Raw genomic sequence first — 25,496 nt, 5'->3', positions numbered from 1 at the left:
AGGCAATCAGACAAATCTAAGTGAGAGACAAAGAGCATCTGCACAGGTGAGAGTATACAAGTGTTCGATTCATACAAAAATAGAGGCAAATTCAGAAGATCTTGTACCTCCTAGAAGAAAATAAACAAAATGCCAAATCACTTGGTATGGCTGCTAGAGAAGGATGTAAGATCGTTACACATCCTTTTGTTTTTTTAAATTTTTTAAGTTTATTTATTTTGAGAGGGAGAGAGAAAGAGTGCACGTACGAGCGAGCAGGGGAGAGGCAGAGAGAAAAGGAGAGAGAGAATCCCAAGCAGGCTGTGCACAGTCAGCACAGAGCTTGATGTGGGGCTTGAACTCAAGAACTTTGAGATCATGACCTGAGCTGAAACTGAGTCGAACACTAACGGACTGAGCCACCCAGGTGCCCCGATAGTTACCCATTTCTGAAGATAAAGTAAAAGTCATTTCTCACATTGCAACTTTATCATTAATGTAACTTCACCTTCCTCCAGTTCAGTGACATCTCGGAGGAAAAATCATAGCAGGGGACAAGTAGTAGCCATGAATATTTTACCCTTTATCCCTTACTACTATGGGAATCCATCTGTCTAAGGTGGTAAGGAAAAAACATACAAACTTTAGGATTCCATTACTTTGATAATTACTACCGTTCAACATCCTTCTTTGCTTTTTTTCCCAATTCAATAGGAAACACTTCTAGCTTTTGATTTCTGTCTTTACTGCTAGAATTTGAATCACTTGGCTTTACCTAGGATTGTGGCATTCATAGACTATGAGCTCCTTCAAAGCAAAGGCTACATCTTCCTCACCCTGAGTTCTGGACATCTAACTCTGCCTGGATCATCATACGCTCAATAAATGTTTGTCAAGTGAACTACTGTTAACAAAGTTGTAAGCAGCTTTCAGCTGTTCTAATTAACTAAAATTTGCATGATTTAAATAGCCGCTCTAAAATTTGTATGTATCTTTGAGTTTATCTGTGACAGAAAACTTTGAAAACTTCTCTTTATTCTCATGAATGTGAAATAGGTATTTTAGAAGATGGAATGTTCTCAAGGACTGATTTAAAATGGACTAAAACCAACAGTCTTTCTAATCAATTCTAACTGAAACTTAAAAAAAATTTAGGAATTCTAGTATTTCTCCCATACTGACATAAAATTGGCATAAATATTGGGGCACCTGCATGGCTCAGTCAGTTGAACATCCCAACTCTTGATTTCGGCTCAGGTCATGATCCCCAGGGTCATGGAATCGAGTCCCACATTGAGCTCCATGCTGAGTGTGGAGCCTGTTTAAGATTCTTTCTCTCTCTCTCTCTCTCTCTCTCTCTCTCTCTCTCTCTCCCTCCCTCCCTCCCCCTCCCTCCCTCCCTCCCTCTTTTCCTCCCCCTGTCCCTCTCTTCCACTCATAATCTCTCTCTTTTTCACTCTCCCTCTGCCTATCTCTCCCACTCGTGCTCTCTCTCTCTCCCCCAAATTAAAAAAAAATGGCATAAATATGGAGAAGCAGTCAGTATTGACAACTGATCGCCTTTGTACGCAGCTGTTCTATTTTGTTCATTGCTCGTCTTTACCTATAACACAGGGGCAGCATTTTTAAAATATTACATCAATGGTCTTTTTTAAAAATTTTCTTTAATGTTTATTTATTTTTGAGAGGGATAGAATGTGAGCGGGGGAGGGGCAGATAAACAGGGAGACACAGAATCTGAAGCAGGCTCCAGGCTCTGAGCTGTCAGCACAGAGCCTAATGTAAGGCTCGAACCCATGGACCACACGATCATGAACTGAGCCGAAGTCGGAAGCTCAGCTGACTGAGCCACCCAGGAGCCTTTTTGTTAAATTCATAATCATTACTGTAACTAAATGATTCATCCTATATCCCTGTATACATCTCAGTACTTTCAGTTTTGTTTAAAATTATTCCTACTTTTGTTTTCTTCATGAGTCTTCATTTCTTCTTAAACACTGTGGGAATGATGAGATAATAATAATCAGTATACAACCTTTAAAAACTAAGCCTAAACATGGCAGCCAGGCAGCAGAATGTTCAAGTAAGCCCGTGGGAGGACTTAATTGCCTTTTGTGACATTCTGCAGCCCTCTCTCAGCAGAGGGAGTTGAACAGCTTTGACTCTGGAACATAGCTTTGTTTACGTTTGTGTTTGCTCAAGAATTGAAAGTTCTCAAGTGATTCTGAAGTTTCTGTAATTGTACTGCTCATTTCCAGTTAGTGTTCCTAACTAGCTAGTAATGTCAATGAGAAGCTTATAAATTTTGCTTTGTTGCAGATAATTATGCACTTGAAATGGTTCTCTAACCTTTTTGCTTGTCTTCCAACTAAATATTTGATTTCTGTCTGAATTTATGACTTAGGGGACACTGACTTTTCTCCAGGGTTTCTCTCCTTCACCACGCCCTGTTTATATTTTTAGTTCTACTCTCTTGCAGACAAGGGAGTATATTTTTAAAGCTTGAATTTACTCTCCCTGATGTTTCTTTACATTTCCCAGGACATTGTAAGAATAACTTGCCACAGCTTAACCAGCATTTCTTATTCTTTTTTTTTTTTTTTTTTTGATTCTGATGAGTGCCTTTCCATATATTCAGATTTTGAGTAAGGGGAAGTCATAAATAAGGAGAGTTTTTTTTTTGTTTAGATTTAACATACTGTATCACTCTTTCTAGCCCTGTGAATTCCTAATGTCAGAAAATTAAGATGACTTTATTTCTGATAATTCCTGAATTTTACTTGTGATGAGAAAACTAAGTCACACATATGGTCTAAATGGGAAGGAAAGGAATAAAAAAATCATCTGGGTATTGTTTGCTCATATTGCTTACATTTCTAAGGGACAGCTCTTTTATTTATTGCCTTCAGTGATTACATGCTTTAGATTTTCATAGCAATTTCAGCAAATTGGCTAAAAAGCCCCAAAGAATTGAGAGCAAGGGTTGTTCAGAGGCAGAGTCTGTATTCCACAATAATTTTCATGCATTTGACCTTAGTCTAACAAAGAGATTTACCATCGGCCCTTCTTACCATTCATTAGTATATTTGAACTTTGCTGTTCTAGTTCTTATAAACTGAAGTATTTTGGATCACGAGGGTTATAAACCAAGTAAACAGTTCTAAGGGTGTTGATGATAACTGAAGGGCTAATGTACGGCAGAATGCTGCTACCACTAATATAGAATAGACAAATCCACAAATCATGGCTAATGCTGTGCTCAGAGCATTCTTCCTGTGACCTTTCAGGACTACACTGCCATATCTGTCTTGGGCGCTGAGCAAGCATATGTATGAGCAAAAGATGGAGATATAGTTTAGTACTTCATTTCTTAACACACGCAATAGTGGTTGATGACATATATTAGGAGTCACCCTAACTTGTGAAGACAGTAAAGTCTGTTTGTAAATAGTTCTGTATATAATAGTTCTTGTTTTTCAGATTTGGTCCCAGGAGAGGATAGTGGAAAACGTGTGGGGATAAAGCAAGAGGTCCTTGATGCAAGGCCTGATTCTGTTACTGTTTGTTCTGCAACCTTGTACAAGTTTATTAAACTCTCTACCTTTAATTTCCTCATCTGTAAATAGAAATAGTATTATTTTCCATTGTTGTTGAGAGGATTGCATGAGGTAGAATAAGTGAACGTTCTCTTTAATGTAGAAAACCACACAGAAATTTAGTTTTTGTTTCTTTGCTTTCCATGGTCTTGTTAACAGCCCTTCTTTCTGTTGTCCGCCCTCACCGTACCCCCGATGTAAGCCCCACCTGCTTACAACAAAGCCTGATGTTTCTCATGACAGATCAGTCCCAAAGCAGAGGGACCCAGTGGCACAGTCTTAATCACCTTGGTTATGTTGTGCTGATCCTAGCTTCTACCTGTCTTTCTTTTGGCGCCTTAGTGAGAGACAAGTTTGTTTCATTTGGAGCAAATAGAACGAGCATAAATGTTCACCTGCGTGGGGTCAAACCTCTGCCTTGCCTCTCACTGTCTGTAAGGCCTTTGAGAAATTGCTCAAGCTCTCTGAGCCTCAGTTCCTTCATATAGAAGGTGAGAAAAATAGTTGTGTTTTTGGATTTGTGGAGGCGATGGAGGACCAAAATGAGTGTGTAGTAATTGGGGTATATGGTTACTAATAGTATATGTTACATGGCAAGTTTATTTCCTTCTTTTTCACAAGTTTCTAGACAGAGAAGATATTACCTAATGTTTTATGACTATTAAATCCAGTTTCATAAAAGAAAGTTTTGGAATTTTCTTAACAGGTTGTAACTTGTAATGATCATTGACTTTCTCCTTGTGTGTAGTAAAACAAATGATTAACATGTTCCTTTCCTTTTCCCCTAGACACACACACACACACACACACACACACACACACACACACTTACTTTGCCTGTTTGGTCTTCAGCACAGATGGATATTGTTTCACAATGATAGAAGAAGATGATTCTGGGATGCCTGTGGTCACTTCTGGATGCCTAGGACTAGAAGGCTCAGATTTTCAGTGCCGGGTAAGGAAGATCACATGCTTCTGCCTCGTAACTTTCATTGCTAGCTTTCAAACAGTTAGGTTTCAAGCTATATAAAAGAATTGTTTTTCTTGCCCACCCTGTTGTTAGTAAGTTGGAAAATAATCTGAAAATTGTCTCATTGGGCCAATCCTCCTTTCGTTGCAGAAGCAAGTATTATTTTCATTTTTGCTGTTAGCTTCTTGCTTAATGACTCTTTAGATCATCCCGCTCAGATTCCAGTTTAGTTAATTGCATTAATCCAAGCCATCTTCCTCAGTTTATAACTATGCACCCTGGTTATTACAAATGTAGTAGTAGTTTTGTTGAAATGCGAAAGCCGCAGTAAGATAATATATGGAAATTTGAGAGAAATTTTCTAATATAAAAAAACATTTTCAGAATGTTTCAGGAAAATTATCAGAATTTTAAGTGAATTCCCTGAATGGTGTTAGTATCTCAAGTTTTAGATTATGTGACTTTGAGGGGGTGCCTGGGTGGCTCAGTTGGTTAAGCGTCTGACTCTTGATTTCAGCTGAGGTCACGATCTCACAGTTTGTGGGTTCAAGCCCTGTTTCAGCCTCTGTGCTGACAGTGTGGAGCCTGCTTGGTATTCTCTGTCTTCCTCTCTCTCTGCCCCTCCCCTGCTCGAGCTGTCTGTTTCTGTCTGGCTGTCTCTCTTTCTCTCAAAATAAATAAATAAGCTAAAAAAAATTTTAGATTATGTGACTTTGAAATTTAGGGGAACCCCACTCATAGCTGTTTGGGCTCAACTTTAGGACACCCCCATTCCTCATCAGAGAAGATCCATTGAGTGCTGCACAGAGCGGAACGAGTGTAACAAAGACCTGCACCCTACGCTGCCTCCACTGAAGAGTAGAGGTAAGGAGAAGAAAGCTTTGGGGCTGGAAGAGCTTTGGCCACAAAGAGAAAAAAGACGAGAATTACTCTGCCTTTCCTAAATTAATGTACCTGATCATTTTCCACTGCTGGGGCAGGGGCCCAAGGCAAGATGACGTAATTCAAAGACATGGGCAAGTAGTTCTTGGAAAAGTAGTCGTATGGGGCTTCATGCTTGACAATCTCGTTTCTTTCACTTGTCCCCACTTCCCTGTGAAATCTAGGGGTTCCAGAGCTTGCAGTGTGTTTTAGAAGCATAGAGGAGGGAGACAGGGTTTTATGCCTACCTTGAAGTGTTAATCAGAAGTTATACTTGACTCGAAAACTGCCATTAGGCTAACATGCATTAAAAAAAATAAAAGATTGAATTGGATTATTTGCTGGATAATTTCCTTTTATCTGTACTAGAGCAGCTAGTTTTTAGCCAAATCATATATCAATATATTGATAGAATGGAGGAGATATCTAGAAAATTTAATTTCAAAACTTCTACATTTAAGTGTTACTCGTTGCAAAAGACAAATGCTGAAACTGGAAGGGCTTTTTGTTAAAAACTGCTCCCATGTTTCCTTTCTCCTCTTTACTCTCACCGCAAAGTAGATAACTGGAATTGTCACCATGTCCTAAAGCCTAAGTCTTATATCAGTGGTTTAAAATGATTTCTCATGATTGATTTTACTTCTTGAGAAAATCTTCCTAACAAAATATACTGACATTTCATGGCTTTGATGATAACATTTTGTAACGCTTGTTTCTGCTAAAGCCTAGAAAGCTTTAAAGGATTATTCATAATCATTCACATAAAACATTCACAGACAGATTTTTTTATATAGATTGCCAGTCAACATGCTAGGTGTTAGGGGTACAGAAATGGATGAAGAAAATTCTTGCTCTCAAGACGTGCACACTGGCCTGTGAGAGAGAAATATGTAAATAATTAAATTGTATTCAGTCAGGAATGTTTTAGTGGAGTCAGATTGTAAAGTGTGTTAAGGGCACAAACAAGTGAGTGGTTTACTCTGGGGTGGGAGGATGTCAAAAGACCTTCATAGAAGTGACACTTGAACAAGACTGTAAGGATGAATAGGAGATCACTGGATGGATAAGACAGGAATAAAAATTAAAAAAAAATTATAATGGCTAACATGAGCCAGGCATGTTCAGTATCACATTATTTAACCCAGTTGGGTCCCACAACAATCCTATGAGGTACTTAGACTTACTCCTTGTGTAAAGATAAGGACATTGCAGCACAGAGGGGTCACCTAACTTTCCCAAGGTTGCACCGCCTGTTAGGAGCAGTGACTAAATAGAGGCAGTAGTAAACACAGAGTTTTGGTATGTAATGCTTGAGAAGCATTTGCAAAATGCAGGCATAGCAAACAATGTGGTTGGTTGGAGAAAATCTCATAATTAAGTTTTCTAAAGCTTTGTTATGAAAATAGGTCTGTAGATCAGCTCATCAGTGTCAGTCAGAACTCATTACACGTGTGGAATCTCTGACCCCACTCCAGACTACAAAATGTATTTTTTAACAATATTCCTCAAATGATTTGTATGCACATTAAAGTTTGGGTAATACTTTTGGTAGAAAAAAACACCGCTTGTGTCTCAGCATGCCTTTGACAACACCTTCAAAGAGAAGTCTGCTGATATCAAATTGTGGTCAAGTTCTAAATGTTTGCTTTCTGGTTTTTGTAGCTATTTCCTTGTGAACCAGTTGCAGAAAGTTGGCAGTCTATAGACAACATTTTGAATAGCCCTGGTATAGAGGCTTATGTACTGGGGACAAGGGAGGGAGGAGGGTGAGAAATGGCTGGAAATGAAGGCAGTGGTGCTAGATTTTAGAATCTCTTCCCCCAAGGAGAAAAGGCTTTTCACATGCAAGTGGAAGCAACGTGTCTTAGAACTTGCAATAGGTTTAGGAAAATTCCAACCCTTCTATTGCTGAAAGGGCTGCAGTGCATGTATCGTCCTGTAGATGGAGCCAGATTCTAGTTAGCACTAGGCAGATGAGGGAATTTTCTGAGGAGGCTGAGACTTTTAAAAATAGTGGAATAAATCTCTAGAGAACTGAGTGAAACGGCTTTGAGTAGAAAGGCAGCAGCATTGAGAAGACAAATCCTTGTTTTAGAGCAGAATGGGAAAGAGGATTCAGGAATGGTTGGTGCATAATACTGAAAATTATGTAAAGTGATAGGCTTGTGTGGAGTTTATTGCTTTGAAATTTGAGGATCCCCGGTAGTACCTAGGTGAGTTCTGGGCAGATTCCATCTTACCCTTCTGGTGCAGTCATTTTGGGGTCTAGTAAAAGTCACTGTAGGTAGTGGTCTGAGAGCACTAGCATTTGTAACAGCTATGCCATAGAGCTGCTGCCTTTTTTTTTTTTTTTTTTAACCTCCACCATACACTGGCCATGGCCAGTGGTTTAAAAGAAGAGTGGGATGGGACAGGTTCTGAGTGGACACATCCCCCGGGTCCTGGAGACTCATTGCTTAATGGGAAGGGTCATGGTTGGAGGGAGCCAGAGTAGGACCCTTGAAAGCTCAGAGCCCAGGCTGATTTTCTGGCCTAAGAGCCATGGAAATCATCCTCATGATTGTGATATTTGCTAATGAGAATGGAACACTTACTTTGGCTCTTTTCTAAGTACTTTACATATACATAACTACTGAATCCATATATTATAAATTATAAATCTTTATGTCAAATTATAAATTTTATTTATAAATTTTATTATAAAATTTATTATATTTTATTTAAAAATTTTAAATATTTAATATATTTACAAATATAAAAAATATATGTTTATATATAATATATATTATATATAAATATATATATAATATATATAAAATATAAATATAAAATATTTAAAATTTATATTATAAATTTTATTATAAAATTATAAAATTATTATAAATCTTTATGTCAAATTGCTAGAAAGCAGAGGCTATATTATCAAAAGACTAGAAGGCTAAAATATCGAGCTGACCATTTTCGTTGTTGTTGTTCTTGCTTCTTATATAACTGCTCTTCCAAAAAAGTTAAATGATTAACCTCATCGCAGAAGACCTGTATTACTGGGTGCTACGTAATAACAAGCTTAGGCAAGGTTTTGTTATTAGAGATTAGAGAAGAACTGAGCATAGGGGTAAAAACCTACAAATAAATTGTCCTTATTAAAAACAAACAAGAAAATCTTTTCTACCTATCCAGAGGTTTCTCAGGCTCTTTTTTTTTAAACTTAGATACATTCAGCAGGATATTAGAGATACACAATCCCATGCAATAATATTTATCAGTGTTTATTTATGTCCTTGAAATTTTATTTGTCATCTTCTCTTTCAAAAAGGAAGATGAAGGACAGCCAGAATACAGCTAAATTCTTTAATGAATGCTGGGTTTCCTTTTGCTTTGTTTTTATTCCCTTTCAGCCCCAGAAAAGCAGAACACCCCAGGATAACATTCTTTCTCTGGAAGGAGGAAATATGGGAAGCAACTAGATCAAATGCAGCACCTGTATCATAAACACTAAAATATGATCTGGGAAGCCCAGTAACACTGCAGCTGGTGCTAAGGGTAGGAAGAGATGTCTGTTTTGATGGAGAGGCTTAAAGGGAGAGGTCGTGGTGCCCTGCTGTCTGGCTCCCTGTCTGCAGAATTGGTGATCAGGACACCAGGATGCTGAGAGGAATGATGTGTGTCCAGACTCACAGCATCAGATGGTTTGACTAAGATATTGGGAGTAAAATGCTCTCTTGCATTTGTGTGAAGGCAGGAGAAATTGATGAGGTTTTTTACCCTTACTCCAAATTACTTACTATAGTTACTTATGTTTTAATTTCTTTAAATGAGCACTTAAAGAAGTGAATGGTGTTGAAATGAGCAGAAGCTGTTCCTTTTTTAAATGGGATCCTTTAATTTTGCTTCTATATAATCAAAGTTATATAATTTTTTGAAATAGATATGTTCATGTGTCTAAATATAGTAATTCCTCATATATATTACATGTATACTTCATAGAAAATGTCTCAGAAATAACATTCTGTTTTGACATATGGTAATCTCAATGTAGTTTAAGTCAAATTATACTACACAATTTTCAGAGTTAAAACTTATCGTATTTCTTTTCTTAGTTAAAAAATATATTCTGAGAAGTTTACAGATTTGTTTTAAAATGCTATTGCTGGGGCACCTGGGTGGCTCAGTTTGTTAAGTGTCAGCTTCAACTTAAGTCATGATCTCATGGTTCCTGGGTCCTGCATCAGGCTCTGTGCTGACAGCTCAGAACCTGGAACCCGCTTCAGATTCTGTGTCTTCCTCTCTCTCTGTCCTCCTCTACTTACACTCTGTCTCCCTCTCTCTCTCTCTCTCTCAAAAATAAATTAACATTGAAAAAAAAACTTAAAAAAAAAAGCTATTGCATAGGTTAGATACTGCCAATTACAAATCAAAGTCTGTAGGTAACAGATATTTAACCAATGGAACATCTCCTTTGTTCTCCACATCACAGATAGATTGAATATATAGTAGTGTCAAGAATGCAAAGATGAGTTCCAAAATTTTCCTTCTAATACATATATTATGCCCATGGCAGTATGATCCAATGCATGAGTCTGAGCTAAATTTCTTGCTAGGGAGTAGCTCTAACATCTCTCGAAGTGTTCAACTCCTAACTGTTTCTAGGTAGCTTTGTATATGAGACAGATGAAAGGAATTTAGAAATAATTAGTCCTTTTCTTTCTCATTGAACACAGTAATCTGGATATAAAAATGATGTCTTCAGAATCTAAAATACAGAGAATTAACTGGGGGTTGCTACAGGGGGAGGGAGTTGGGAGGGTGGGCAGAATAGCTGACCAAGATTAAGAGGCACAAACTTCCAGCTATGAAATATATAAGTCAGGGGCATGAAAAGTACAGCGTGGGAAATTTAGTCAATAATACTGTAATAATGTATGGTGTGCATGGTAATACACCTGTCCTCGTAAGCATAGCTTAATATATAGAACTGCTGCATCACTGTGTTGTACACCTGACACTACTGGAACATTGCATGTCAACTGTACTTAAATTAAAAAAAAATAAATAATAAAATTACCATTAACAAAAATCTGTCTTAACCTGTTGTGCTACCAAGAAGTGTAATCGTAACTATTTTTATTCAGGAAAATAACTAGTAAATTATATCTTTGTTGTTATGGTCCATTTATTTCTAAATGTTACTATAAGAGAGAATCCCAATGTGAGATGTAAGTAAGATACTTTTGCAGTATCCCTTGTTGACCAAAATCCTCTGACAAAAATATACTTTTCAGGCGCTTTGTGCTCTATGAATAGAAAGCTGTCTTTAATTTATCCATGATTATAATTTTGAGAGCCCAGGCAGAGATATCTTTGGGCAGTCTTATTTCCAAGATCTTTCCTAGCGACCTGTTTTTTTCTTCTATGCCTTATTGCAATTAGGAACCATCCTTTGGACTTAAAAAAAAGAAGGTCCTGCTGTTTTAAACAGTTGCAAACTGCTTACTTATCAGAGAAAAAACAAGCAGTGACAGAATGCTATTTTGTTAAGAAACCACTGGTGATTCTTACTTGCTTCTAAGAGTGAACCAGACTTCCCTGGAGGGTTCTCCATTCTACTTCCTTGAGCAGTTGAAGTGACAGCACAGGTAAAACTCTGCTGCCCTAGAGAGAACTGTGTGCTCTGTTCCTTTCCTGATAGGAATCTGGAAGTGTTCGCTTTCCAAGACCCTGGCAGTGACTTGAATGTTTACATTGTTAATGCTCTGAGCACAGGTAATGGCAGATTAAAACATGACCAGCATGACCAACAGAAACAAAAGGTTTATTGATAAGGATCACCTGTTCGTGACAGAAGACAAGGAGGCTGCAGGGGATGGGGTTATTGGGGCAAAGAAAAGGAAAATGGGAGTAATGCTAGCCTTAGAAAGAAAGCACTTGATGGTTAAGGAAAAAATCCCTTAGATCCTTTCTAGTCTCATTGCTCTCATAAATCAGAAATCTAATAAGATGGGTAATAAATACAGTGTTCTTACAGTTCAGAGTGTACTCTGCATTTGCATGGAAAGCAAAAGGCAGCGAGGCTGAGTTTCAGTACAATTAATCACTGGAATGAAAAAGTGTTCTGTGTGCATATACTGATAATACATTGTGCTTAAGTGCATATACTGATAATACATTGTGCTTAAGATAATACATTGTTCTTCTCCTTTTAATTGAGTATCCAGCATTCTCTTGGTTTTCTGCAAACTCAGGCTTTTTGCTCTTGTTATCCGTAAAATTGGAAGCACATTTTAAACTAAGTTTCCAGGGATAGTGTTTGCATGTATATGTACCATGGCATTTGTACCTCTGCGTATGTATAAACACAGTGAATTGTGCTCTCACTGGAGTAGTGTTGTGCTCACGTTGGGTTTATTGTTGACTTTGCCTGTAACCTGGTGGAGGGAAATTTGCTACTCAATTCATTGTGTAAAAACCTTGGCCTCTTTGATTTGAAGAGTCCTCAAGTTATTTTCAAGATTTCCTAAGCACCACTTGCCAGACAGTGCATGTGCTACTTTATATAATTTCTGCTGGTGTTAAAGCCTAAATGGCTTTTTGGACCTGTCCTGCAGTGTGGGTCAGGTTCCTGAACATCTTACTCTCTGGACCGTTGGCAGTGTCTCTGAAGTTGTAAATACAAAACTGCATTTCTTTAATGGTGTCTTATTTAGTCTTTTCAGATGCAGACTGCTTCCATTAATATTTTATAAGTAGTGTAGATCATGAATGTTCAGCATATTTTAGGCTGATGACAAGATTATCAGCCTAGTATGAAGACCTGTGGATTATAGTTTATAACAAAAATCCAAATATTTCAAAGTAAGATTTATTTTCAATTTCTGTATTCATGTTAATTTCCTCATTTTGACAATTTTATTACCATTTTGTAAGACCTTGTCCTTGTCCTTAGGGAGTGCATTCTGAAGTGTTTATGGGTAGGGCATTATGTCTGTAACTTCAGATGATCTTTACATTATACATACATATAAGTAAATAAACATAAATATGAATACAAATATATATACATATTTATATATACATATTATGTATATATATGCATATATATATATATATATATATGAAGATGGACCCACAGACACCCGTACTGAGAGAGCAAGACAATTATAAAACAGGTATGGTAAAATTTTAAAAATGGGATATCTCTGTGAAGGACATATTCGAGTTCTTTGTCCTTACAGGTTTTATATAAGACTGAAATTACTTCAAAATAATTAAAACATATGGTCACACTGATGGTGAAATATAAAGCTTTGTAATATTTTTTAAAGGACATTTTGACAATGTGTTTGGAAAGCCTTGAAATATATATTGGTTGAATTAATGACTCTAATTCTGGGAATCTAGATTAAAGAAATCACCATTGACATCTGTCATGATGTACTTGTAAGAGTGTTCACAGGGTTTTGTGTATTTCAGCAAAGGTGTATTAGAGCAAAATCTTTATGGTCTTCTAAATATACAGCATCAGAAGATTGACATCGTCAAAAATTTTTTTTCTTTTAAGATTTTTTTAAAGTTTATTTATTTTCGAGACACACAGAGACAGAGCACAAACAGGGAGGGGGGGCAGAGAGAGAGGGAGACAGAGAGTCTGAAGCAGGCTCCTGGCTGAGCTGTCAGCACAGAGCCCGACGCGGGGCTTGAACCCATGAGCTGTGAGATCATGACCTGAGCTAAAGTCGGACGCTTAACTGACTGAGCCACCCAGGTGCCCCAGAAGACTGACTTTCTAATCAGGATGTGCCTGCATATATACCATGCAGTGTTTAAAACTTATGTGGAGAAAATTTTTATTGTTTTTGAAAATATTCACAGTATTATTAACGAAAACAATCTAGTTCTGAAGCAACAGTGTTTTGTTTTGTTTTTCTCCAATTTTTCTCTATGGTAAAATACACCATAGAATTTACCATTGTAACTGCTTTTCAGTATACAATCCAGTGGTACTAAATATTTTTGTAATGTTGTACAACTATCAACCTCATCCATCTCCATAGCTCTGTTCATCTTGTAAAACTGAAACTCTGTACGCATTAAACATCAGCTTCCCCCAGCTCCTGGCAACCACCACCATTCTACTCTTTCTCTTTATGATTTTGACTCCTCTAAGTATCTCGTAGAAGTGGAATCATACACAATGTTTGTCCTTAAGTTACTGGCTTATTTCACTTGGTATAATGTCCTTACAAGTCAGCAAGTTGTAGCATATATCGGAACACAATAAGGTCGAATAATATTCCGTGTATGTAAGCATGTACCACAGTTTGCTCATCTTTTCACCTGTCAGTGGACAGTTGGGTTTGTTCCACATTTTAGCTATTGTGAATAATGCTGCCACGGACAAGGGTGTATATGATGCCTTCTTGTGAAATAGTTTGCTCATAAGCTTTTTTTTTCTATTCATTGAAATGATACTGCAAAAGCATGTGTTAAATGCTAATAGTAATTTTCCTAAGTAATGAGATGATGGCAATTTTAGTTATTTCATTAGTTGGTGCTTTTTAGTTTTTATTCATGGACTATGTAATACTTTTAAGTGAAAAAAAAATGTTACATTGGGTGAGATAGGGTCCCCAGGCAAAACATTTAGGTAGCCATACAGTTAAAAGTATAGAGTGCAGTTGGAAAACCTCTTGTTCATAGCAACCAAAGTCATAAATTGCAATAATACCCTTAAAAATTAAATAAAAGTAATCACTCTCTCAAGGGAGTATGGTCCCCATAGTAAGAACACTGCTAATTCTGTTACTACATAAGTGCACCTGGTTTTAGGTCAGTTTTCTCAAAATATGTTTCAGAGACTACTTGCATATAAATCATCTGGGATGATTGTAAAAAAATAAAATACTTGGAACAAAAATCTCTGAGGTTACAGTCAGTAAATATGCATTTGTATAAAGCTTTCCAAGTTTAAGAAATCATGCTGTAAGTAAATCTGATTTGTCAAGAGCTGGAGTTAAAACAACATGAATAATATTTAATAATTTGTTCTATAAAAGGATCACACAATAATTCTTTGAGTAGAACATACCCATTATTTTAAAATATGATGCAATTTATGGAAAATTTAGCAATGTAGTTTTGAAAGGCATCTTTGTTTGAAGTGGTGCACATCATATCTTCTGTATTTGGCAACTTTTGAGGAATCCTGTTCCTTTGTATCCATCATAAGATGACTGTGTGTTTCATGTACAAAGAATATAGACCAGTTTTTTCATCCAAATTCACGATATGGAACACTCCAGAAATCACACGAGAAAAACCTGTAAACCCATCAGCTGGATCTGAAATAAAGATGAACTACCTACTTCTATTTTGGGGGTATTGATCCATTTACATTCATTCATACTCTGTACTTCTATTCTGTGTCAAGCCTATTCCTTCCAGAGAGGAAGAAATTCATGCTCTTGAAATAAATGCCTAGGTGAACAATGATTCACAGTAGTTGAACTTATTTAATTTGGAATACATATATATATATATATATATATGTATGTATTTACTATACAATTATATATTTATATATATTAATAAATACAAATATACAAACATATTAATACAAATACAGATATATATTAATACACACATATATATTTACTATACAATATACAGTATTCTTATCAATTGGCAGATTAAAAGGATCTTTTATATCTTGTATATGGGGCTTAGCAAACGCTTTTAGGAAAGAGTTGCTTCCTAATTTTTAAGTAAAAATATTCTCCATATTATGGCTCTCTTTCTTTTTAATTTCAGATTTTGTTGATGGACCTATACACCACAAGGCCTTACTTATATCTGTAACTGTCTGTAGTTTGCTATTGGTCCTTATTATTTTATTCTGTTACTTCAGGTAAGTTTCTGACATGTGGATGTAGAATTCTGAGTTTGAAATATGATCCTCATGCGACTGTTCCACCTGTTATTTTTCGCCGTAGCTTTCTTTGACCGAATTCAATCTTAGATTTCCCTGATACTATCAGTTACTTTTGAAAATATTTGTCCTAATGAAGCTGTTAATAGATACCTTCTCATTTCTGTTTCAGACATCAAAGCCACCCAGATAAATTTCACCCTTAGGGAATTTAGGATAGTTAGGGAATTCAGGAGCTACTTGTTACTAAGGTTTGATCGTAAGTGAAGAAATGGCCATGTTGAACCTAGAATCATTCTAGTAATTCCTTATTTCCCAAGTTAACAATTTTCCCTTAATACTGAAAAATTTTAAGCCACATTTTTATTAGTGATTCAGCTAAAATAAGCTTAGTTATTAAAGTTAAGTGAGAGTTACTTTTTGTTCACTAAGAACTTATTTTCTACTTTGTGAGATATCAAGGACCTTTAAATTTTTATCATTTGCTTTTTGTAACACTCATGTATGATACTGTTCTGCAAATAGGAGTTGATTCAAGTAAATTCATTTCTAATTGGAGGCATAATTATTGACAAGATGTTTCTAAAGTTTAAATTTCTTTCATTTGTCTGTATTATTGCTTTATACATTATCTTAGATGAAGTAGTTTCTGTTATGTCTTTTGTAAACCCCAAATTTTCAGCTTTAATTAGGGAACTTAAGGGGAGAAATTTTAGGCAATGAGGATTGGAACCATAGAAAAATATTATTGAACCCCTGCTGGGAAATAGGCGGTTGAATGGAGAAGAATTATAGATGGTTGTAGGTTAGCAAAATAATTATGATTTATATTTTGGAAATCATAACTAAGGGTAATAAATAGTAAGCATGTATCTTGTATTGGTAAAGAAGTACTAGCATTTATCGTGTAAGGATAATAAATACTAAAATTTATCTTTTCTTGTGCTAAAATGAAATCTGCTGTGATGACTGTTTTGTTTGCAGTGTTTTACCCATCATTGCAATTCAGTATCTTAAATTATCTTCCTCTGTGCATCTTTAGGTATAAAAGACAAGAAACCAGGCCTCGGTACAGCATTGGGTTAGAACAGGACGAAACGTACATTCCTCCTGGAGAATCCCTGAGAGACTTAATTGAGCAGTCTCAAAGCTCAGGAAGTGGATCAGGCCTCCCTCTGCTGGTATGAGAAGAACATATCCTGAATTTAAAGGAAATGTCTTCTGAGAGGAAATGTCAATAAGTACGGGGTTTCATTTTACTGAAACAGATAGGGTAGTGGACAAAGAGAAGCTCTACGCCATCAGTTAGACATCAGATCTCAGATGAAGGGCTTTCTGATAACATTTTGACATATTGGGGGTAAGGTGATTGTTTTTCAGTGTAAGTGTATGGTTACAATCCAGACCCTTAGACATTCTGATAAGGAGCAGATTAGAAAACATTTAAGTATGGAGCCATCTTCCCTCTGCTTTCAGTAAGGATAGTGTTACTGAACTTTGGCCTGGCTTTTGAAGGCAAAAGTATTACAACGAACTGGGATCTGAGTCCTTCTCCAGGGGAAGAAGACTGCATTTCAGCTGGAGGGCTTATGTTTCAGGATGAAGTCCTGGCTTTTCCATTCATGAGAGGTATAATTTTCTGATAGTCAACATCGCCAAACTTGAAGAAAACATACAATGAATCCAAGGCATTTGTTTTAATGAGAAAACATTTGATTCCTTTATAGACCATGCAAAAAGATTGTTGGGATAGAAAATAACAATTTTATATATATATATATATATATATATATATATATATATACACACACACATATATATATATACACACAAACTCTTAAGTTTATATGTATATATATATACAAACTCTTAAGATTGATTTACCTAATCTTTATTGTCTGGTTCTGACTTTGGATATCATATTTACTTGATTGTTTTCATGACCTCTTAGTGTAGTACTAAAAGTTTTTTTTTTTAATCTCAAGTCAAGAATTATAACTTTTTTGAGATATAAAAGGTATATATACTTAATGTATAAAAGTATATATTTCATGTATACGATTTGAAGAGTTTGGGGATAAGTATACATCTGTGAAATCATAACCCTAATTTATTCCATGAGCCTATTCATCATCTCCAAAAGTTTCCTCCTGCCCTCTTGTTATTTTGTCTTGTTTATTTGTTGTTATTTTTTTAAATGTAAGAACATATAATGTAAGAACTACTCTCTTAGCAAATTAAATTTTTTTTAATGTTTATTTATTTTTGAGAAGAAAGAGTGCAAGCACAAGTAGAGGAAGAGAAGAGAGAGAGACACACACAGAATCTGAAGCAGGCTCCAGGCTCTGAGCTGTCTGCACAGAGCCCGATGCGGGGCTCGAACCCAAAAACCATGAGATCATGATCTGAGGCTAAGTCAGATGCTTAACTGACTGAGCCAGCCAGGCACCCTCTTAGCAAATTTTTAAGAATACAATACACTACTGTTAATTGTAGGCATTGTGCTGTGCAACAGATCTCCAGGGCTTACTTATTTTGCATAACTGAAACACTTTTCTCTTTGATTAATATGTCCTCTGCAGGTAATAGACCAGACAGAAGATAACTTGTGAGGTAGTCATTATGACCAAACTGATACTACTTAGGATGTAAATATTTTTTTTACTGTAGAGGTTTTTATTATCAAATTTACTGTTTTTTTAATTGTTAGAATTTAATATGTAGCAGATATGGTTCTTATATTTTAAAATCTGTATAATTTTTTTTTTTAACATTTATTTATTTTTGAGACAGAGAGAGACAGAGCATGAACGGGGGAGGGGCAGAGAGAGAGGGAGACACAGAATCGGAAACAGGCTCCAGGCTCCGAGCCATCAGCCCAGAGCCCGACGCGGGGCTCGAACCCGCCGACCGCGAGATCGTGACCTGGCTGAAGTCGGACGCTTAACCGACTGCGCCACCCAGGCGCCCCTAAAATCTGTATAATTTTTTAAAAGAAAAGTATAAATACGAAAATCCCCTTCAGTATTAATGAATCAGATGTTTATGCTCTTGGAACTGAAACCTATTTGTTTTCCAGTGTTTTCCTCCTTAGAAGTTACAATAAATCTCAAAACTAAAGTACACTTTAAATTTCTGAATATAATTTAGTGACACTTTTTATCTTTGAGATAAGTTCCTATTCTTTCAAGCATTGCCAATTCCATTAGTACATTCATTAAATTACGAGAAGCTATATTATCGTTAGAAAAGAAGTGCATGCAAAACTGTTTATGTCAGAAAATGTTCTGTAGATTTCCATACACAGTGCTCTGTAACATCTGTAAATTAAATACAAAATTTCTGTAATAAATGTGGGAAGTGTCCTCCCTAGTCAGTAATTTAACTATTTGCGGATTTGTCTCTCAGCTGCTTGGTGCTCTTGGTGCCGCTGTTCCCCCATTTAGAAGTGGAAATACATTGAGCATTTCCTTGAATAGCATGTTTGAACTCTTCTGGAGAGTTCCTTATTTACTTCAGGCTGAGTGGCTTAATTGCATGTCAGCAATGCTTTAATTTTTCAATCCTTCTTTTAGAAAACAGCATTAAAAAACAGATTTTGTCTTTTTTCCTAAAAGCTTCTAGTCTGATACGGGTGCTGTTAATGCCTCTGGCAATGGTTAGCATGACCTCTTGAATTAATAAAATCATCCATGTTGCAAAAACAGAATGACCCTAGTTGGTAGACATCTCTGGTAGGCATAATGCCCCCCAAAATGTCCTAATCCCTGGGATCTGTTATTTTACCCGGGAAAAGGGACTTAAGGTTGCTAATCAGCTCACCTTGAGATGAGATTATTCTGGATTATCTGGGTGGACTCAGTTGTATTGGTCCTTAAAAGTGTAAACGTAAAAAGAAACATTTCAACTTTACTTGATTCAAAGCACATTTCTGCTAAGAATTCATTCCAGTTTTCTGGTCAGATCTTGTGAGAGTTTTGTGTTAGGTTCTTTATATACGCCTCCCAAATTATGTAAATTATCATCAATACTTAGCCATTTCAGTCATGGAGTTCTTACAATATTTTCATGTCAGTACAGATGGGCCGCAGATCATATGTAAAGAGACATTTAACCCTTAGACCACTTTCCTCTCATATTTTCTTTCTCTTTGTTTCTACTGCTCTCTCTAGTTCTTTAGAGCTCTCTTCAAGCTTAACTTCCTCTCCAGATCTAACCTGCTCTTTTTCTTCTACCTGTCCATGTTACATTTTCGACTGTGACAATTAACGGTTCCACTTCAGAGTATAATTTTCAACAATTATTTGCTGCTTCCTTCTTTTTCATTTGTCTTCTGTTTCTTTACATATTTCATACAGTGTTCCGTGGCATTGTACGTCTGAAAATTCCTGTGTCTGAAATCTGAAGGGGTTCAATCTACTTGGGTTGTTTTTCTTGACTCTTATTTATAGTGGCTGTTTCTTTTGGTTTTAAGGAATTTATTCTGTGGGATCTTCTTTTCCTGTCTCCCTTCCTTCTCCCCCTTCATTTTCTTTCTTCCCTACCTGCCTCGCCTTGGGAATTTCCTGTATTTCTTTGCGAGGCCAATAATTCATTACAGTTTTTTATTTCTTACATCTTACCACGATCAAGTTGTATGGTGGCAAGTGTTCCTTCAAGGTATCTAATAGCTGGCTGTAGTGGTGGGATGAAAAATATTCTGCAAGTGATTTTCTCTGGAGAGGATTTCTGTTTGTTCTTGTTGGGAGCCATGGGGTGCTACCAACCTCAGGCAAATTTAGTGTCACTCAGTGGTCCCAGCTTAATGCCAAAGCCCTAGGTTCAGTTTCTCTACTTTTAAAGGGGTCTGAGTTTAGATTCCAGATCGCAGTGCTCATGTTATTCTTCACCCAGACAGCAGCTTGGCTTTTGTATGTGCTAATGGTTACTGTTCCCTGCTCTGGTCTCAGCTCTTCCCTCCCTCCCCCTCCCCACCCTCCTCCCTCTACCCTGATCTTCTTACTTGGAGATTTCCTTTATTTCTTTGTGTCCAGCAATGCATTGCAATTGTGTTTCATTGTAATTTATCCAAGATCAAGTGTGTGGTGGGTGAGTCCTTTCAGAGTGTCCAGTATCCCGCTACAGTAGTGGGAGTGAAAAGTGTTTTTATTCTGCCAGTGACGGTGAACCATTCAGGTATTTTTCCTCTATGAGAATGATAATAGGTAGAATTAAATATTTAATAATGTAGAAGCAATAATTCAAAAATTCAGAATCCATAATCAATCTCAAATACATTTAAAAGGGGACAGTATAAAATAATAAATAAATATAATGTGTCTATGTAAAGAAAAACTACTGGCTAAATATATTTTGCATGCAGTAATTGCTTCTTCTCTGGAGGAGGAAAAAAAAAAAGATTAAACAAATCTGTAGTGCTGCGAATACACTAACAGTGTGTTTTGGGATTTAACAGGTCCAAAGGACTATAGCTAAGCAGATTCAGATGGTGAAACAGATTGGAAAAGGTCGCTATGGGGAAGTTTGGATGGGAAAGTGGCGTGGCGAAAAGGTAGCTGTGAAAGTGTTCTTCACCACGGAGGAGGCCAGCTGGTTCCGAGAGACAGAAATATATCAGACAGTGTTGATGAGGCATGAAAACATTTTGGGTGAGTCGGTACAGCGGTATTCAGGGTTTCCTAGATTTCCTCTATTTTCTGTTAACATCTGCCTATTAACTCATCTGTCTAGACCTGTGATGAAATATATAGACATTTTCTTCTTGGCCTGAGCCCAAGAACGTCATAAGTTTCTACTGAGAGACCTCACAGGAGGAATGACTAAGCCACTTCTGTGAATGAATAGTGGGCTGGAAATGGAATACTCTCCAATAATTTTTTCTTCAGGGACAGGAAATGCAAATGTAATACCAGAATTTCTTAGGGTTTCTTAGGGATTTGAAGGAGCACATGTTTAAATGTTGTGAAAAGTTAGAGAAGTTTTATCTGCAGGGTGTGTGTGTATGTGTGTGTGTGTGTGTATGTGTGTGTGTGTGCGCGCGCGCGTATCCAGAGTTTATATTGAGAATTGATTTTTAAAACATTTTCTCAAGTTAGAAATAATGTACCTGCATCATCCAAGTTGGAAAGAGTATAAGCTAATATGGAGTGTAAGCCCTGACTCCAGACCTGTTTTGTAAACCGTGGCTTATGTATACTATTTACTGTAATATAATAACGTAAATATCAATGACTGACTAGAAAGGGCTCATGTTTTCAGGTACAAACGCTTAATGTTCCTCTACCTCTACTGTTTTGATGGCCTCTGGTTGGTATTCATAATTTAATACTGTCATAGGCATAACCATAAAGCTGAACGAAATACTAAACAAAGACACCTCTGTGACAAGGAATGATATTTGGGAATATGAATTATTCTTGATACTATTCAGAAAACACTTGGCTTCAAACCTTTTTGTCTTTCTTCCTTTTAGGGTTCATTGCTGCAGATATCAAAGGGACAGGGTCTTGGACCCAGTTGTACCTAATTACAGACTATCATGAAAACGGTTCCCTCTATGACTATCTGAAGTCCACCACTCTAGATACAAAATCAATGCTGAAGTTAGCCTATTCTGCTGTCAGTGGCTTATGTCATTTACATACTGAAATCTTTAGTACACAAGGCAAACCGGCAATCGCCCACCGAGATCTGAAAAGTAAGAACATCCTGGTGAAGAAAAACGGAACATGCTGTATAGCTGACCTGGGCCTGGCCGTCAAATTTATTAGGTTAGTATTAAAGTGAACGAATACACTTTTTATGATTTTCTTCTATCCCTTTTTTATAGATTGTACATTCTGGCATTTGGTGCTGCTAGGAAATTTAGAGGATGAACCTTCTTAATTTTGATGTTTCTTTGGAGGGAAAAAGTAGAAACATTAATTTGAAGAAACACGTATTTGTGTCCTGTTGTTTCTGTGCTCCTCGGTGACCTGGCTTCTAGACAGTGTTTACATTAGGTTTGTAGCTGTCATGAAGCTCTTTAGAAAAGAGTACGTAATGTCTGGGATGATTTGGTGAGCATTCTGCATACGTTTGTACGTAGGAAAAGGTTTTAGTAAAGATCTACATGTTATGTGGTGATAAAGGCTGTGTTTTTTTATCTTATGAAAGAAAGATCGTTTGCATAGCTATTCCATGAGAAATGTTAGAAACTAACAAAGCACGGTCAGCGTTCAGCACTACTGTACCATGACTTAAAGTGAATAACATATAAACCAACATGTGTCATAACACAGTGGTTTCAGACCGCTGGGGCTCCTTGGAGTGACAGCAGCAGCTTGTACAGAGTGGGGAGGAAGAGTACCCAGTAAGTGGGGCTCTATTTTGCCCCTAATCAGTGCAGCCCCTTTTATCTTGCATATGATTTAGTTAGAAGAAATGATTCCTTTGCTTTGAATACAAAACAGAATGAGTTTGCAAACTGCTGGCGTAGAGGGGTCATCATAGAACTAACTACCCTTTTAAAAACTCAATCTAGGTTTAGCCTTTATTAATTCGTTGGATCCTCTCATGGATTTTTTTCCCCCAAAGAAGACTTGATAGAATATGGAGAAGGGCACAGTGGAAAAGCCATGGAGATGATGAACTGTTTGGACAATAAAACTCATGAGAAAAGACTAATGGATTGGTATTTTTGTAAAGACTGAGGTGTGACTTAATAATAGGCCCCCAATACAGGAAGGTCTCCACCATTTAGAAGATGGTATTGAAGTTCTCACCTTTAAAATCAAAGCAGGAGGAAATTAAGAACCTCCTGACAACATGAAAAAAATCCCTTCTCTCTTCTGAATTCTTTTTTCTAATCTACAGCCTTTTTTAAGTCTCCTCTACCAAATCAATCAATCAATCAATCAATCCTATGATGCTTCTCAAATTACCGGCCTCTCTTCGGTCCTCCCCTGTTAAATTTCTTGAGTGCCATAGAGTAATCTGCTTGCAGAATCCAGTAATTCACAATGTCTTGTGTGATTTTGTGTCTTCTCCCTTCTCTCCTGAGCTCCTGTTTTAAGGGGTACCATTGATCTTTGTCACCAGAAGCCTTTATTGTCATTCCACTGTCCACAGTGTGCAAACCTTTCTTCCTGCTATTTTCTTGATGTGCCTTTATTCCACGTTCATTTTCTTTGTCTGTGGGTTCTGTTCGTGGTCTGTCTCTTACGTATTTCCCCACTGCTAGATTTCCTGCTGATACCTGCTTTCCTTTCTAGTTCTCAGTTGTGGTTGATCCATTCTAAAATGTGTGGTGCCTGACATTTCCTTTGTTCCTTCAGTTTTTGGTTTGCTCAGTTGAATGGATTCTCTCTCCATGATATTCCCACTAGGACTGAATCCCGTTTGGGTCCTCTACCATTTTTCTAGATTCTGGAGTGAAGCACTTTGTAGTTTTTGTAGTCTTTGTCTTTCCTCTTTTCCATTTTTTTTCCCTACATGCTGCTGCCAGATTTATTTTCTTGAAACATAATTTTGGACAGCACAATAATTTCATGGTTTCCTATAGCTTTGGGTTCAACTGTAGTATATATTCTGAATGCTTCATTCTTTCTCACACCTTCAGGTGTTTTAACATGTTTTTATCTTTACCTGAGTGCCCAGCATCTCCTCTTCTGTTTGCATAACTACTACTTATCTTTGCAGTTCATTTCTTTGGGACACCTCTTATTATTCCCTTTTAAGTCTGACTTTTAGTTAGTCTTCTGCCCTCCTGTGTGACCCTGTGCACGCTGTCATGACATTTCTCATAGTCTTGTGCAATACTCATGGACTACTTGTCTGTTATTCCCAATGAAGACTAAGCTCCATGAAGGTAGATACCATGTTTTTTTTTCTCAAATTTACATCCCTACTGCCTTTCCTTGGTGCCCATTACAGAGGTGTTGCTCCCAAATTTTGTATTAGTGGACAGATACACAATCCCTCGTGAACTACAGGTTGAAGAAAAAAAGCATCTGTTCTTAGCTCCAGAGGTCCTACACACTCTGGATTAAATCTACTTTCCTGGTTGTTTTTTTTTTTTTAAATGTTTATTTATTTTTGAGAGAGAGAGAGAGAGAGAGAGAGAATGGGGGAGGGGCAGAGGGAGAGGGGGGTAGAGGATCTGAAATGGGCTCTGTGCTATCAATATGGAGCCTGATGTGGGTCTTGAACTCATGAACCATGAGATCATAACCTGAGCCAAAGTCGGATGCTCAACCCAATGAGCCACCCAGGTGCCCCTACCTTCCTTGTTTTACGTCCAACAAACCCTCCAGTTTGTATGTGTGCTTTTGCAAAACTGATGTATTTGTTTTCTCCATATGTACTGCATGTTTATTGTGCCTTGCATAGTTTCCAGTCTGAAATGCCCCTGCTTCTTCGTGAACCTTAATCCGGTCTCAGAGCTGCCTTTAAGTCACTTTACCCATCCTCTAGCTAGGAATAATGACATCATCTTCTCTACTCCCTGATAATTTCCCAGCCCTTGTCTGCCTGATAGTATAAGTATATTAGTACCTGCCTCATCTTGCCTACTTGTCACTGGGCATCTTGAGAGCAGGATCCGTGCCAGATTAATTAATGTATTTCCCATTTGACATGACATAGTGAATTATTCGTTGTAGGTATTCCAACATTGTTTTGAAGCAATGCATCTTGGCAGTATCAGAGTAATTGAGGGCTTTTCTTCTCTGCAGATCTTAAAATAGGGAAGAAAAGCGAGTGTTATATTTCTGAAACTCAGCTCTGCTAATATAAGGAGAATGAACTAAATGATCTTTCAAGTTTCATGTGAACCCTGATTCCAGGAAGCAGAGGGGAGTGCTTTAAGGGATAATTCAGAGCTCTGTTTGGCATGTATTGACTTGTTCATCAAGAGAGGAAGGCTTGAGGACACTGGCTCAGCTGTGAAATCGTGGCTGTTGGAGGCACAAATCTCATGGCTAGAGCAGTTGTGGGACCATTTACTTTTCTGGACCTCAGTTTCCTTCCATTAAATGGAGGCTGAATTTGATAATTTCAGAGGTCCTTTTCACATTTTATTTTCTGTGTTTCAAAGGAACTTTGCTCTTCTCAATTTTTGAGCTTT

General features: G+C 37.1%; 1 protein-coding gene across 2 annotated transcripts in view; it reads left to right on the top strand.

The window, feature by feature from the left end:
* BMPR1B (bone morphogenetic protein receptor type 1B) overlaps nt 1–25,496 on the top strand; it is a 108,255-nt gene that overhangs the window by 65,538 nt on the left and 17,221 nt on the right. For both annotated transcript variants that reach the window (XM_043572042.1, XM_043572047.1), the window contains exons 3-8: nt 4,428–4,530; nt 5,307–5,409; nt 15,274–15,370; nt 16,434–16,572; nt 20,847–21,039; nt 21,864–22,161. In XM_043572042.1, coding sequence (XP_043427977.1) covers nt 4,428–4,530; nt 5,307–5,409; nt 15,274–15,370; nt 16,434–16,572; nt 20,847–21,039; nt 21,864–22,161 — 933 coding nt within the window. The remainder of the gene's footprint in view (nt 1–4,427; nt 4,531–5,306; nt 5,410–15,273; nt 15,371–16,433; nt 16,573–20,846; nt 21,040–21,863; nt 22,162–25,496) is intronic.

This window comes from Prionailurus bengalensis, chromosome B1 (assembly GCF_016509475.1).
Source record: "Prionailurus bengalensis isolate Pbe53 chromosome B1, Fcat_Pben_1.1_paternal_pri, whole genome shotgun sequence".
Lineage (NCBI taxonomy): Eukaryota > Metazoa > Chordata > Mammalia > Carnivora > Felidae > Prionailurus > Prionailurus bengalensis.
Note: the sequence above shows the minus strand (reverse complement) of the source record. Positions and strands in the feature narration are given on the sequence as shown.